A 16,881-nucleotide genomic window follows, 5' to 3' on the forward strand; every position below is an offset into this window, starting at 1 on the left:
CTGTGAAAGGATTGATTGGGCTTCATGTAAGTAAATGGAATAATGCTTCTTTCATTAACTAAAGCAGTGTAGCAGTTATTTGCCCAATTAACACCTATTTGCCCCATTCTTAGTCACAGCATCCCAACTTTTTCCAAGTGACAACATACCGCACTGAAAGAGAAGAGCTCCCAAACATCCTAACAGCTGTCAGTAACCAATAAGATAATAATCTGATATTGCATGGGTTTTCTAGAATACTCCTTAGGAACAAGGTTGATCACTGAGCAGAAGTTGCTGTGGGCCCTTCTTTTCTTCCTTCTTTTTTAAAAAGAAAATCCTTTCCCTGCCCCTCCCCTTGCCTTGTACTGGTAACAGGCATCTTGGATAACGAGGTAAGTTGAAAAAGGAAGCCAGTGCTAAGGATTTTGGAGTAGAAAGAGAAGAGATTGGGTACTTTGTGATGCCAAGATGCCACCAAACCAATACTCAGGCCATCTACCTCCAGAGCTCCTTATGTGGAGGAAAATCTTTATTCTGTTTCACCTATTACAAATTCTGGCAAACACAATATCTACCAAATAATGCAGACACCCATTCCAAATTTTCAGGGCTCCCTGTAAGTCTTATTCCCGCCCTCCATTGAAAAAAATCAAGGTCATCAGATGCTAAAGCACTGAATCCCTGCCTTCGGGACTTCATTTCCCTCTTATCTCAGTAACTTGGGTCCAAGGCAGAGCACTGTAACCAGGCTTAGCGAACCTTGCCTTGTGCTCCCTAACATCCCTTCTCTCTCCACTATAGGGAACATCTCCCCCTCTGTCCATTCTGGCCATAAAGATACAGAAATCTCTTATCGTTAACAACAACTTCACAATCGTCCTTCCAACCCCACGACTCCCGGTAACTACTCTCCTAGAAGACTTTCCTTTCTCCCACGTGCAAAGAAAGCGGAGTCCGTGTGTGCCAGCTTCTCCCCCAATCTGCCCACCTATCAGCTCACAGACAACTTCTCCAGGCCCCCTGTCCCTCACTCGCCCAACCAATGGCGCCTTAACTGCCAGGTTCTGCTCCCCTGGTTTTTACTCGCCTCGGCGGGAAGCGGGCTGGAGCGCCCCTCCTTTGTGAATCGCCTGCACCGACCAGGCTGGCTTCCTCCTTCCCCTCTCCTTCTCCTCGGTCGGCTCCTCTTCCGGTGTCTGGGGCGTTAGGCCCGAGGGACACCAGGAGCTCAGAGGAGGTGTCCTAAGCTGTCCTAACTGAACACACTCAAATGGAAGGGACAGTCTGGGAGAGAAAGAGGGACAGGGACTGATCCGTCCTCTGGAGGCACGGACACTTGGGTGTGCACGCGCTGGAGCTCAAATGGTGCAGAAAGCTCCCCCGCGAGTTTCCTCAGGTGCCTTCCGTCTAGGCAGCCTGGGGGGCGGGCTCGTCCAGAGCGCATGCGCGGGCCATCTGCGCTAGAGCTGCACCTGCGCAACAGCAGCACGTGCCAACCAGGGTATGTAAGGGCGGGAGCCAGGGCACCAGGTGCCAGAGACTCTGCAGGTCACGGAGGTAGGTTTGGAGCAGATGGGTGTGCTGTGTTGCGGGTCCTGGGGGAGCGGAGTAGACTGGATTGTGGGACCGGGGCTGGGCGGGGTAGGGGGTGGGGAGTGGGGGTGGGCCGTGGGTAAGGAGACACTGGGCTCAGAGGATGGGCTCCTCCAGACTGGGGAGGAGGTGGTGTGGGGTAGGCATGCTGGCGGTGAGGCCAATGACCAGTACCTGCAGGCCAGGTCCAAGCCACTGCCCCGGATGGAGCTCCTGGGCGCTGCCCGGGGTGCTCCAGGCGCTGTACAGCTTCCCCCTTGGCTTCCCAGGCTTCAGTCTTACTTTGCTGCTGCTGCTGCTGCTGCTCTGGGAGCTGAGATGCTTTGGCAAGATGCGGCCCCGCCCCTGGGCAGCACTGCTCAGGTCCTCAGTGCAGTGCAACCCTGTGCCCCGATCCCAGGTGAGTGGGAAGAAACGGTGAGGACCCTGCCACCCAGGTTTGGGGTTCTGAAAGGGAAGTAGGATGATTTCTCCCTTCACGGCAGTATACAGGGCTGAGCGCCACTGCCCTTTCCTAAATATGAACACCTGTTTTTCAGCCTAGAAAATGAACTGCTCTTCAGAAAACAATGCACATTTTGAGGGTGGTAATGCCAGAAGCTTTTCTTGTGTGCATGCCGTGGGCCAGCAGACTTGCCGGAGTCCTTGGTTCCAGAATCCCAGCTATAATCCGTTCTGTGTTCCTGGGGCAGGTAAGAAATCCAAGAAGCTCAGTGGGGTTAGGGACCCTCCCCTTCAAGCAATGCCTGAGGGTTTCTAATACCTTAAAATCCATGACTTTCCTTCCCTCACCCTGTCCTGACGCAAACGAGATTATGGCAGCACACAGGATTAGTGATTGAAGTTCACCTTAATAAAAAATTTGAATTCTACCTATAGGCCAGTTATTCTGCCAAATACTGGAAGTAAGTTCTCTCATTTGACCTCAACAGCTCCATGAGCTAGGTATTATTGTTTTCCTTGTTTCATAAATGAGGGAACAGAGGCTCAGAGTCCCAGACTGGCCCAGAGTTACACAAGTGTCAATTCTTACATGGATTGTGGATTGGTATAGTAGCTAAGTCGTCAGTATTCCTGAGGTCATCTAGATTTTCTCTTGTGTTAACTTCTAGGTCTAATAGTTTCCACATTTTACATGGAGGTCTGTGGTCCATTTTGAGTTAATTTTTGTGAAGAGTGTTTGTTGTAAGGTCTTTGTCTAGAATCACTTCTTGGCATGTGTGTGTCCAGTTGTTCCAGGAGAATTTCTTGAGAGGACTATCTTTGCTCCATTGTATTCTCTTTGTTCCTTTGTCAAACATTGGTACATTTATGTGGGTCTGTATGTGGGCTCTTTATTCTATCCTGTAGATGTATTTGTAATTTCTCATGTGTTTGGTTGATTTCACCAGTGAGCCCTTCTTGGCCTGATGCTTTCTGTTCTGGAAGGTAATCAGTTACTGATTCAATAGATATAGACCTTAATAGATTCACTTATTAGATATAGGCCTATACAAATGTCCCTTATTAGTTGTGTGAATCTGGCAATCTTTGCCTTTCAAGGAATTGGTCAAACAGTGTGGAGATTCCTTAAGAAATTAAAAATAGAGCTACCCTATGACTCTGCAATTACACTACTGGGTATTTACCCCAAAGATACAGATGTAGTGAAAAGAAGTGCCATCTGTACCTTAATGTTCATAGCAGCAATGGCTGCAGTCGCCAAACTGTGGAAAGAACCAAGATGCCCTTCAACGGACAAATGGATAAAGAAAATGTGGTCCATATATACTATGGAGTATCATGCCTCCATCAGAAAGGATGAATACCCAACTTTTGTATCAACATGGACAGGACTGGAAGAGATTATGCTGAGTGAAAAAAGTCAGGCAGAGAGAGTCAGTTATCATATGGTTTTGCTTATTTGTGGAGCAGAAGGAATAACACGGAGGACATGGGGAGATGGAGAGGAGAGGGAGTTGGGGGAATCTGGAGGGGGAGATGAACCATGAGAGACTGTGGACTCTGAGGAACTCACTGAGGGTTTTGGAGGGGAGGGGAGTGGGAGGTTGCGTGAGCCTGGTGGTGGGTATTATGGAGGGCACGTATTGCATGGAGCACTGGGTGTGGTACATAAACAGTGAATTCTGGGACACTGAAAAGAAATTTAAAAAATAAATAAAATTTTTTTTAAAAAGAAAAAAAAAGGAATGGTCAGTTTTGTCTAGATTATGGAATCTCGGAACAGAGTTCATAGTATTTCTTTTGTCTTTCCTAAGTCAGAGGCTAGATGCTTGATTTTTAGATATTTACAAAGCACTGCTTTCGTGCCATCCAACAAATTTTGACAATTGTATTTTCACTTAGTTCTAAATATTTAGACTTCTCAGATTTCTTCATTGATTCAGTGTTTCTTAGTAGTTATTTAATCTCAAAGTATTTGGGATTTTACAGTGATCTTTGTTTTTCTATATTCAGTTGTATGCTAAGTGCAGACACTGTATGATTAATATGCTTTTTAATTTGTAAAAAGTGTTTTATGGTCCACAGTGTAGTCTGTCTTGATGAATGTTCCATGTGGGTGTGAGTAGATGTGTATTCTGTTGGATGAAGTAATATGTGTGGATGTCAGTTATTTCTAGTTGGTTGAGGGAGGTGTTGTGTTCTATTGTCTTTGCTGCTTTTTTTACCCACTACATCTGCCTTATTTTGACAGAGGAGTGTTAAAGACTCACAATAGGAATGGTGGATCACTCTATTTCTCCTTGTAGTTCTATCAGTTTGCCTCCCATAGTTTCACCCCGTTAAGGGCATACACTTTAGGGATTGTTATGTTTCAGTGGAGAATTGATGTTTCATGTAATGCCACTATTTATCCCTGATCACTTTCCATGCTCTGAAGTCTGTCCTGTCTGAGAGAAATGAAACTTGTCCACTTTATTTTGATTAGTATTAGTGTGGTATTTCTTTCTCCATGTATTTATTTGTCATTCCTGTCTTCATATTTATTTATTTTTAAAGATTTATTTGTTTATTTTAGAAAGGGGGGAGTAGCAAAGGGAGAGAGAGAGAGAGAGATTCTCAAGCCAACTCCATGCTGCGTGTGGAGCCCAACACGGGGCTCGATCCCATGACCCTGAGATGAACCTGAGCTGAAATCAAGAGTCAGAAGTTTAACTGACTGAGCCACTCAGGCACCCCTACTGTCTTCATATTTAAAATGAATTTTTTGTAAGCAAAACAATTTTTTGTTAACATCACAGTATATCTTGTGATGTTTTCTTGATTGTCAGGCATTCTGTACTGGATAAAAGGAAATGCTTTAAACAGGCCTTTAGTGGGGCGCCTGGGTGGCTCAGTGGGTTAAGCCTCTGCCTTCGGCTCAGGTCATGGTCCCAGAGTCCTGGGATGGAGCCCCGCATTGGGTTCTCTGCTCAGCAGGGAGCCTGCTTCCTCCTCTCGCTCTCTCTGCCTGCCTCTCTGCCTACTTGTGATCTCTGTCTGTCAAATGAATAAATAAAATCTTAAAAACAAAAAAAATAGGCCTTTAGTAATGTATTAAGTTGTGGAGGTGAGACAGGGATCACTTTCCTTCTCCCATTGGGTAGGGAAGAGTTAGGGTGGGTTTTTGAGACAAGTTTTTGCCTCTCCCCCCCAACCCCCCATCAATTAGGCTGTAGTTAACTAGCCTCTTCTGAGGTATGACCTTGTTAAGAATAGACTTTTTCTGGCATGTGTCACAATGCCTCCTCATTCCCACTCTCCCTGTGGGAAGCACAGGGGATTTTTCTCCCAGATTTACTGTGAGAAATTAGTTGAGCTACTGAAGATAAAACTCAGAAAAGCAAAGGGTCCCCTTCAAGTTTTTAACTCTCAGATGTGTTGACCCTGAGCCCACAATTTGTCAGTATCAGTTTCTATTTTCCCTACCCTACTACTAGCTCTCATAGAGTTTTTATCTCTTGGATTTTGTTCCAGTAGTTAACTAGCCTCTTCTGAGGCTTTGTATTTGTATTTGTATTTGTGTTTGTATTCACATATCTCTCCAACTTTGTGGGTAGCACTTTGCCCTGTAACCTGCTGCAAAGGATCTGAGAAATGTTCTTGATTTTTTTTTTTTTCCAGTTCAGCTTTTTATTTTGTTTGGAGTAAGTGACTTGCAAGCTTCTTACACAACCAGAATCCAGCATCTACCATCTTTTAATGTTAATTACATATGCAGTACACCATGCTGTACAATTGAAATAGAGGGCTGAATTTATGCATTAAGTGAGACATAACATTTATCTTTCACTGTCCAACCTATTTCCCTTAAGAAAATGCCCTCAAAGTCCATCTGTTGTCACAAAGTGTGGGATTTGTATTTTTTTTATCCTTTCCTTCTTTTTTTTTTCTTTAAGATTTTTGTGGCAGTTGGAAGAGAGTATGGAAAGAGGATGTCCCAGAAAAGTGAAGAGTAGTCGGCCTGTGGGAGAACCTACATATAACTAGAGCCTACAGGCTTAGGGGGAGAGTGAGATGAGAGAGTGACAAATCACATGATGAGGACCTTTTGGGATCCTAAGAAATGTGGTCATTGTTCCTCATTTCCTCACTGGCAGTGACAGGCTCTTCAACAGCTTTCCCTGGAGTGAGGGACTAGAACTGGGCTAGAAGGATAATTCTAGTAGTAGTATGGATCATTAATCTATGGTATATCAGGAAGTTGGGTCAAGAAATTGACTAGTAGTTACTGAGGTAAAAATGTGGGAGAAAACTTGAAGTCCTTTGCATGGTAATGGAAGGGGGAAGGTATTAAAGAATAGCAAGGGATTTTGCTGACCAGTGAGGGGAAAGAAAAAACCCCAGCTCTAACCTCTATGTTTTTATAGTGGATGACTGATAGAGTACTGTGACAGGGACCTGCTATTAAGGTATTTTGTTCCAATGTGTGATACAGTGCAACATGTATGGTGGGAAGCTGTGTCTGTCTGTAGTTACATGAACTTCATTCTGTTGACTTCTAACCTCTGTAGAACATGTTGAGGTCCAAGCTGAGACTTGTTTGCTTCCTTTCAATAAAGGAAGAAATTCATGAACATGTATGTATAAATACCTTAGGCCAGGTCCAAGAAGCATTTTGGTGCATTCCAACAGCGAAATTTACTTCATAAGATCAATCTCACCATATTGAGTAAATTGCCTTGCTCAATGCAGATTTCAGTTAACTATTGCTTTTGTAGACTTAGAAGTTTTATCTTTGTCAATTGTATAAATCTGTCTTACGAAATCAAATGCCATTCCCCACATGAATTTGTATGACAGAAATGTGTCTGGCATTATTGGCACCATTGCCCTCTTTACTTCTGAAGACTGGAAAACAGGGGAAGATGGGTCTGTGAATGAGTAGTGCTGAATAAAAAGGTTTAGAAAGGCCTGTACATACAAAGAACTTTTGTTCTTCTTTGCTTTATAAGAGCTGACATAATTATTCTTTCCACAGCCACAGCAATCCTAAATTACCCTTACTGGGTGGCTACGTCTCTCTGAAAAAGAGTCACTACTAAGTAGGGATGATTCATAATACACTCACTATCTGATAGCCTGGCGACCAACCCATCAGAACAGATACCTGCTTTCGTGGTGAAGGAAGGTTCTGGAGGCCCCATGGTTCTGGTCACTGCCCTTTCCCTTGTCAAATCCTGAGGATATCCAGGGAGAAGTGGGGGCCAGTAGCTACCAGTTGGTGTTGAAAACACTGCATATTTGACCAACTGGTGTGGTCAGCTGGCTGCGTCCTAGCTGAATGTTGTGACTGGCTGCAGGAGACCGAGTGGCTAACTACTGTGTTCTCTCCTTAGGTTTCAGAAATGGAAGTCTGTATTTCCCATATTCAGTGATACTCAGTGAGTCTTCTGGCTTCCTCATCCCGTAGTCCCCATTGCCCACTGCCCTTAACCAAAGACCTATGTTTTGTAACACGGCACAGTTCCAGCAGTGTAGCACAGTCCAGCACAGTGTAGCAGTGTGCTGTTCCACAGCACAGTTCCAGCAGTGTAGAAAATGAAGATCAAAGAGACTCAGACTGAACCTCATCAGGCTGAAAACAAGACTCAGAAACAAGACACCCACTCAGAAGGTGATATGGTGACCAGTATCCCAACTTCTAATAGTGACACAGAAACTGAAAACATTCCTCAAGCAACAGATGGGGTTTTGTCTTCTGTTGCCCAGAAGCAGCAGCTACATGGTGAGAGCCCTTCTCCTAACACCATACATAGAACACCACCTCAAGTAAACTATGCATGTGAGAAAGGGAAAGTGGGGCTAGAGCAATGCAAAGGATCCTCTGTAACACAGTTGTGAGAGACTTTGAAGGAAACTATCCATTTGTATGACCTGGCTTATGGTAAAGCCATGCCAGACATCATGGTGCAGCATTGTAGGATTTCACAGAGTTCTCGGGAGAGAAGTGTGCTTCATAACTGTCACGAGGGTACAGATGGCATTATGTGTAAAGACAAAGAAAGCACTCTGTGTTTGGAACAGTGTCATGGTGTAAGACGTGATAAGGTGGTAAAGTCGGGTTCCATCATGGACATGAACTTGGGTAAAGAAAAAGGCTATGCAGCTGTTCTCCAATTCCTGTCCTCTCTAGATGAAGCAAAAGACAGAGACGAAATCCAGGATACTCTGAATTCCAGTCTGTGCCAGTCTTCTGGAGATGGTGATAAGCTCCAGCAGGAAAGGCCAGTCTGCTCCAGCAATAAAGCCATTGAGGACCTGAGCCTAGAGTCCAAAACCCGGAGTCCTATTCACTTTGGGGAAAGCATGCCAGACAGTGGTAGTGGGGGCCGTGGCTTCCCTGTGAAAGTGGGCAAAGGTGAAGTTGTAGAGAGCAACAGCTACCCTGAGAATTATATCCTCCCCCCTACCTCCCTCGCCCAGTTCAGCCATGTTGATGAAGGCATTCAGTGTGATGTGAGCCAGTGGCAGGATGCAGAGCATGAGAAATCTCCTGAGTCCTCATCAGAGAGCAAAAAGACAACAGAAGAATTCAGATGTGGAGAACTGGAAGAGGTGGTGGAGAGAAGAGGGACAGTTGCTCAAAGCATGTGTCTAGCTCTGCCTGTTTGGTCCAGATGAATAGCAGGTGGGTAGATGAAGGGATTCAGTGTGATAGGAGCTGGTGGCAGGATGCACAGCTGGAGAGATCCCTTGAGCAAATGCCTTCCAAGGATGAAGAGTCATTTCCAGATTGCAAGACTAAGGGATCACGGAGAAGGACCATCAGGAATGGGAGACTGAACACAGATGAAGAAGAAATAACCATGAATGATGAGATTGAGGAGGGGGATCATGAGAACTTCAAAAGGTGCGCAAAGATTAAAAAAACTGTGAAAGGCAGGAAGCAGAAGTCCCTGAGAAACTTCTCAAGTGGGAACACAGTCTATTTATTGAAGAAAAATGGTACCTTGAACACTGTACTTCCCAACGATTTAGAAGACTATGATTTGGAAGAGGAAGCTGAAGATGAAATGTATGAGATAGAATGCCTCTTGGAAGAAGTTAGTCCACTGGGCTGTGAGATGTCTTCCAAAGGGAGGATTAATCATGAGGTTGGCAGGGTCATCAGGATGCCAGCTGAGTGCTCTCTCCCTCCCCAAGTTATTGTGTGGCGCACCAGAGAAAAGGACAGGTTAAATCTTGGAGAATACGAGAACATCCCTGTGGTGTGCAAAGTGACAGGACAGGATGGCAGGTTCCGAGGGGAACATACCATGGCCATGCAGGAGGGATTAGAGTCCAAGAGAGCCTCTCCCAAGCCCTGAGAATGTAAGTAACTAATGGACTCATCCCATTTTGTTGTCTGTGGTGGTTTTATACTGGGTCCTGGATGCAAAGGCAGCCATAGATCAATAGTATTTCTTCAGGGCGCCTGGGTGGCTCAGTGGGTTAAGCCTCTGCCTTTGGCTCAGGTCATGATCTCAGGGTCTTGGATTCGGGCCCTGCATCGGCCTCTCTGCTCGGTGGGGAGCCTGCTTCCCCCACCCCTGCCTGCCGCTCTGCCTTCTTGTGATCTCTGTCTCTCAAGATAATAAAGAAATACTTTTTTTTTTTAATTTTATTTATTTTGGAAGTATGTTCTTAAACAACTGTAGGTGCCCATGTTTGTAGGATTGGGAGAGATCCCAGGTTTGAGATCCTACATTCTAGGAAACTGATGTAATTTGAAACAAAGAGCTATAGGAGTTGATGGAAAGCTGGGTGGTGGTAAAGGACAGGAGGGTTGAGAGAGAAAAGAGTCATGGACATAGAGCTAGGTGGAGTTGCTGAGAAAGGGCAGTCCCTGTGGAGGCGGTGAATTTTGATACAAATTTGGGGGCTGTGGTTTGGAGACAGTAGCAAGAGCTGGATTGGTCAGCCAGGAGAGGTCAAGTTTGTTTCAGGGATTGAGTTTGAATCAGCCAGAAGGGATACCTGTTACAAGTTGGGCAAGTGGGTCTAAGAAGACTGGGCTAAAATAGTAGAAATTTTCCTTTTGAGATTTTTGTCCTGTAGGCAGTAAGGAGGTGCCCAAAGCAAACTGAATGGAGAATGGACAGGAGGAAATGTGCTCTAGGCCTCTTCAGCTGGCAGTATAGTGGAGGAGGAATTTGAAGCATGTCCATATGGCTGAAACCCCTGTATAAAGTCAGTTTAACTGAACATTGGATATAAAGGATCCTAACTCACATGGGAGTAAAAGGTAAAATCTCAGAGAATCCATTAACAAAACTGATTCTTTAAGGAAAAAAAAAGGCTCAAGGGGAATCTGGGTGGCTCAGTCAGTTAAGCGTCTGCCTTTGGTTCAGGACATCATCCCAGGGTCCTGGGACTGAGCACCGCATTGGGCTCTCTGTTCAGCAGGAAGCCTGCTTCTCCCTCTCCCTCTGCCTGTTGCTCTGCCTGATTGTGCTCTTTCTCTATCTCTCTGTCAAAAGAAAAAAAAAAGGGCTGGGGTTTGAACTTGTACCTAGAGAAAATGATAACATCCATGGACAAGGAAGCTTGGGAAAGGAAGTTGTCTTGCTTTACTGTGTAGTTGTCAGTGGGAGGACTGGACTAGCAGGTCATGAACACCTGGTTGAAGCTTGAGTTTGGATCACCCTATGTTTAGGGAGAGGGCTCAAAAGAGTGGGAAGGGCCCAATGTACAGCGTGGGGGATGATTATACTGGGGAGCAAAAATGAGATAAAGCAAGTAAGTGATGAATGGGATGCATAAGGACCCCCAGGGAAATTTAATTAAGTTCCAGCCTTAGTTTCTAAACCAGAACACTGTCGATCTTACCTTTAGTCTTCTTAAAGTCTTATTTGCCTCTGCTCTCATTTCCTAACAGTGTGTAGGATGTTTTTTTCCATCCTATCACAGCCCTGTGAAGAAGATAACTTCAATTCACTCTTGGTCACACAGCTAAGATTGTAATTTTCAGGCCGAATGGTCTAGGTTGTGTCTATTACTGTTTGTTTGTTTTCAAATGATTGTTTTTCTGGACTATAGAATGATACAGAATAGTATCCTGAATGGTAGATTTTTCTTGAAAGATGTTTGTTTGTTTGTTTTGAAGGATGTTTTTTGATTTCTGTTTTCCCTTTTGTTTTTAAGCAACTTGGGTAATTTAATGTATGAGTGCCTTCTTCCCTCAGGTAACTAAAAGATGGAAAACCGAGGTACCTTATGAATTTCAGACAGATTCGAGGCAGATGCTCTCTACCTGTACAGCAGGTATAGAGGTTGGTATCTATCTTGTGCCCAAGGTGGGTGTCTCATGATTGGCTTTTAGGACTTTGTTTGGGGTTTCCTAGTCAGGGTATGTTCTGCCTTCCAAAAACTAACACTGCCTGTGGGCAGTGAAAAATGGCAGCATTCTGACTGGGTAACAGACCTGTAGTTCTATAGATCCTCGCTTACAAGTTAATTGGAGCCAAAGCCTTTCAGTTCCGTGGAATGTCATTTTTATGCTGGTTTTCCACACTTAATTCCCAGAGCTGTTAATGGTAGTCTCTTATGGGTTATATGGGATTTTGTAAATTATCCCGGTGGCTTCACTTAAAGTGTCCCAGTTTAGAGGTGGCAGAGCTGGGTACTGGAAGTTCCGGTTCTCCCTTAGGGGCTTAGTAGCCTAAGGGACAGGCTCACCTTCAGACTTGAGTTTTGGTGTTGAGTATCCCTGCCACACCTTCAACCCCTAGGCCTGGGGTGTCAGGGAGTAAGCGGTACCTGGCCTTTTAAAGACCATCTTGCCTTGCAGTGGTTATACAGGAAGTCTGATAACCAAGGCAAAAATGTCATGACCTTCCACCTTCTCCTAAAGATGGAAACTAACAACGTTAGTAATGATTCTCTGTGGAGGTGGAGTCTGTTATACAATCAATTTAAGGAAATGTATTATTCTACTGTTATTTCAGAGGAATGAAATTGCTGAATTTCAGCTACATAATAGATGAACTAAGTAGTGCATCATCATGATGGCTTAAAGTCCCTTGATTTGAACTAATAAAGCGATTATACCAACAAAAAGAAAACGTGAAATTGCAAAGCCTTTCATTAAATTAAAAGGCGTTTAAGAGGTATTTAAAAAGGAATTAAAAGGCATAATTCAGCAAATAAATTCAATTGCATGTGTGTGTGATTCTTAAGCATTTTCTTTGCCTCTCAAATGGCCACATCACTTGTAACACCACCAATAGAGTTGGATGATTCATGAATACTTCTGCCATGTATATTACTGTCTTACAATCTCCAGGGACCTTTAAATATGGGGAAAAGGATGGTGGAGTTGGTGATGGAATAAAGAGATAAAGAATTCCCCATAAACAGGAACTACCCTGGGTATGGTGAAGATACCTTACTCATTGTATAAATGGAAACCAGGCATAAAGTAGGTTCACTGATGGATATATCCATGGGTTGTCTGTAGTAGTGTCTTCTGTACTTCCATCCACTGTACTCCTTGAAACAAAGAAAACTTTAGGGAAACAGTTTTTTTATGCTTTTAAAACCTAAGACCTAGATGGTCAACTTGTAATCAATAGTGTCTCAATAACTGGTAGAGTTTAAGTCTGACTAGGTAACAAAAAGATTTATATGTGGCTGAAGACTTCCTATATTTGAAAGGACAATGCATGGTAGCGTTTGTGGTGTTGCAGATGTGGGATTTTATTGGTGTGTGACCAATAATGCCTCTCTGGAGGCATTTATGAATATACATTGATGGCACCAGCCAGTGTTGTCTCTACATTAAGTTGTGTAAACCTATACTTTCTGTATTTGTAACTCCTTATACTCACATAATACTTCTGTAGATAGCATAGTGAAATATAAAACATGATAGCCATACTGTGGAGGGAAGCAAAAGAGTGTTCCAAGATTCTTTTTATGTAAAGATATAGGACTTCGCATTATTCCCAGCTCAGGACTGCTTTGACTCCAGCCCCGTCCTGTATCCCCATCTATGACTGGATAAGGTTTTCTATTTATACCCAATGTGCTGTTTTCACTTTCATGACATGACACATGAAGTATAGTAGCAGGTGTACTTGTCGCACCTTTGAATCATGGTGTACATTTTTTGTGCTATTGATAATTGCTATACACTCTATGGTGTATCCCCATTATGTAGGTTTTTTTTTTTTTTTAAGGATTTTATTTATTTATTTATTTTTTGGACAGAGAAAAAGCACGAGCACAAGCAGGGGGAGCACAAGCAGGGGAAGCGGGAGAGGGAGAAGCATGCTTCTTGCTGAGCAGGGAGCCTCATGTGGGCTTTGATCCCAGGACCCTGGGATCATGACCTGAGCAGAAGGCAGACGCTTAACTGAGCCACCCAGGTGCCCCTATGTAGTTAATTTTTAAAATATCTACTAGGGATAACGGTTTTCTATGCCCACCCCACCCTACCATGCACAGATTGCATCATGTCTGCTACATATCAGAGCCTTTGCCTTCACCACAATGCCCTCTGCATCTCCTTGCTCTATAAAATCTGGGGACTAAAGTCTGGACTTCATGGAAAATAGTTGTGTGGATGCCTGGATTGTTCCCCATCTGATCCCATCAGTGAGTTACCCTAAATAAAATTGTAAACTGTATGGAGTTGCTTGCTTTGTTTTCTGGTTTCAAACTACCTTCTCAATTGGCAGGATAATTTGCTGCCCCTCCTCCTTCTAACACCACGTGTGGGATTGGGCCTGCGGTTCATGAGTAGGTGGACACACATGGTGCAGTATGGTGTCCACTGGTACTTCCAAATCCTGTTCCATCTGGAGAATCTATCCACCAATATGTCATTCAGTGTATTGGAGGGTGAGGATATAACAGGGAGCATACTCTGAGCCCTCAACAAGTTTCCAGATTAGCAGGCACTCAGGCAAGGAAATAGTCACTTTAGAGTGCGCTAGGTGCCTCAGGTATTGAGAAGCACACAGGAGGAAGAGCTGAGAGCTTTTGGGAGGGATTGGGCTAAGCTTCTGACTCAGAATTGAGGTGACTGGTAGCACCATCTTTAGAGTAAAAATAAGCTGAAGGTATTTTGCTTGAGAGCCAGTAGAATGGTGGAGTGCCCACAGGACATCAAAGTGAATAAGTCTAGGGCCCAGGAGAGTGTTCATCAGAATACTGATACTTTAAACCATAAGAGTCACTGAGAATAGAAGAGTGAAGAGAAAGTCCAAGCCAGAACTATGAGAAACGTTGACATTTAAAGGACTGAAGCCAAGAGTTATACCAGTGGGTGAGCAGGAGCAGCCAATGAGATGGTTACATTAAAGCTCTGGAAAGGTGTCATGAAATCCTGTTGCTAAGGATCTATTGTGAAAAAGTGGTCAACAATGTCAAATGCTAAAAAAATTAAGAAAGGACTGGAAAGAATTTGTTAGATTTGATAACAATTGCAATACTGGTGCTCCTAGCAAGAGCACTTCCAGAGATGTTACGGGCTAAATTATGTCCCAAGCTTCATACGTTGAAGTCCTATCACCCAGTGTGACTACATCTGGAGAATAGGACCTTTAAGGGAATAATTAAGGTTAAGTGAGACCATAAGATCCAAAAGAACTGTTCTTATAAAAGAGCAAGTGTTGGGAGCCATGAGGCCTGGTTGAGGGCATTGCCCCACTAGGTTAAGGTTTGATGCAGGCCAAATCCTGCCGAGGGCCGGATTAGCCCGGCAGATAACCACGGTCAGATAGTCTCTTGCCTTTTTCTCTGATCCCTGTATCTCTTTCAAATAAAGAACCCCTTGTTAATCTGCCGCAAACATCTCTCAGGCTTGTGGGCTGGAGCAACTTCAAGGAGGTAAATTATTCTGTACCTAGGATACTGGAGAACTTTAGATGTGTACTGTGATATACGGTTTCCTCCCTAGGATGATGTTTGTCCAGTGCTTTCCCAAGCCGAGCCATTGAAATACACCCTGTCTCCTGCAAAGGTAATGCCTTCTTGTTCCTACTTCTCTCCTATATACTTAGTTCCTCCAGATAGCTTCTCGTTTTCCATGAACCTACATCCTGTTTTTCTGCAGTTCCTTACTATCTAGTTCATTTGTAAAGCTTCTCCATTTCCATTGATCTATATCCCGTTTTCCTGCAGACCCCAGGAACCCCCCCCCTTTTTTTCTTTTTATCAAAAAGCACATATTTATACTACCTCCCATGGCTTTCTGAGGGACATAATTACTCAAGAAGCAAGACCTTGTCCCCCATCCCTGGTGCCAGTCTGTACCCATTATAGCTTAACTAGAATAACATGTACTGAACAAAGAGAAATTATCTGATGAGTGCTTGAGTCCCTTGATGTCCTTTGCACGAATGTAACCCCCTACCCCAAGTAAACTGCCTATATAAGAAGCTCTAAAATCAGAATAAAGATGGAGATGCCTAACTACAGACCAAAACTCACTGTGTGGTTCTCTCATTCCTCTTGCCAACACTGCCCCTCCTTTGGGGATACCTGGACCTGCCGAGGCTGGACCCCGGCAAGCAAGAGCTAACAGAGTACTCTGTGTGGGCATAGAAGAAAGGCCAAGTGAGGGCTCAGAAGGCAGCAGTCTACAAGCAGAAAGAGTCGTCTCACCAGAAATCAATCTACTGGCACTTTAACGTGGAACTTTTAGTTTCCAGAACTATGAGAAAATCTATTTCTGTTGTTTAGGTACCCATTCTGTGGTCTTTTGTTACGGAAGTCCAAGTGTACTAATCTAAGAGGTATATCCAAGAGCATGATGGTAAGGAAAAAAGAAAAGTATATAAAGAGAGCAAATATAATTGATCTTTGAACACAGAGGTTAGCGTGTCAACCCTCTGCTCAAAAATGTGAGTATATCCTCACTACCCCCAAACTTCTAATAACCTACTGTTGACTGGAATTCTTAACATGATTCGTGAACATGTATTTTGTATGTTGTATGTATTATACACTGTATTCTTACAACAAAGGATGTTAAAAAGTGGTAAAATCATAAGAGAAAATATGCTTACTCTATTTATTGAAAAAAATCTGCATATAAGTGGACTCACAGAATTCAAACCCATGGTGTCATGGGTCAGCTGTATAGGCAATTCTTTCAAGAAACTGCTCAAGCAGTGACTCCCAACTGAGGCTGTTTCCATACATTTTATTTATCTTATTATTAAGCCATTTTATTGAAGTATGATTGATATACAACTTGATGCATTTAGAGATAAGCATATACCCATGAAAATACTCCCCACAGTCTATGCCATAAACCTTCAAACGTTTGTTCCTGCATGCATACATGCTCTCTCTCTCGTTCCCTCCCTCCTCCTCTCTCACACTCTCTATATAACTTTTTCTATATATTTATATATATGTAAAACTCACTATATATATTTATAAAACTACATATATAGAGCAAACAAGATCTTCCTTCATAAAATATTAAGTATGATATAGTATTATTAATTGTTGATACTATGCTGTAAAGTCAGTTTCTAGGACTTACTTAAAGAAGTAAAATGTCTTACTCTTTGACTAATACCTTCCCGTTTCCCAATCACCTTAGCCCCTGGGAACCACCATTCTATCGTCTTGTTTCTATGGGTTTGACTATTTTAGATTCATGTGGTGTCATGTAGTATTTATCTTCCGTGTCTGGCTTATTTCAATGAGCATAAAGTCCTCCTCTTTCATCCATGTACAAGCTGTAGGATTTCCCTTTTTTTTAATGGCTAAATAATACTACATTGTGTTTGCCCATTTATCTGTTGATGGACATTTTTGCTGTCTGCATGTCTTGGCTATTGTGAATCATGCTGCAGTGAACATGGGAGTGCAGTACCTCTTTAA

General features: G+C 43.4%; 1 protein-coding gene across 1 annotated transcript; it reads left to right on the plus strand.

The window, feature by feature from the left end:
• The first annotated feature begins 8,314 nt into the window (after nt 1-8,314).
• LOC122904083 lies at nt 8,315-15,025 on the plus strand. Its single transcript, XM_044244569.1, has 2 exons — nt 8,315-9,369; nt 14,942-15,025. The coding sequence occupies exon 1, from the start codon at nt 8,595-8,597 to the stop codon at nt 9,363-9,365; it is 771 nt and encodes a 256-aa protein (XP_044100504.1). The 5' UTR covers nt 8,315-8,594; the 3' UTR covers nt 9,366-9,369; nt 14,942-15,025.
• Nucleotides 15,026-16,881: the final 1,856 nt, after the last annotated feature.

Source organism: Neovison vison, chromosome 4 (assembly GCF_020171115.1).
Source record: "Neovison vison isolate M4711 chromosome 4, ASM_NN_V1, whole genome shotgun sequence".
In the NCBI taxonomy this organism is placed as follows: Eukaryota; Metazoa; Chordata; class Mammalia; order Carnivora; family Mustelidae; genus Neogale; species Neogale vison.

Excerpts from the sequence above, each read along its gene's own strand:
- LOC122904083 (XM_044244569.1), top strand. The coding sequence starts at position 8,595 with ATGTGGAGAACTGGAAGAGGTGGTGGAGAGAAGAGGGACAGTTGCTCA.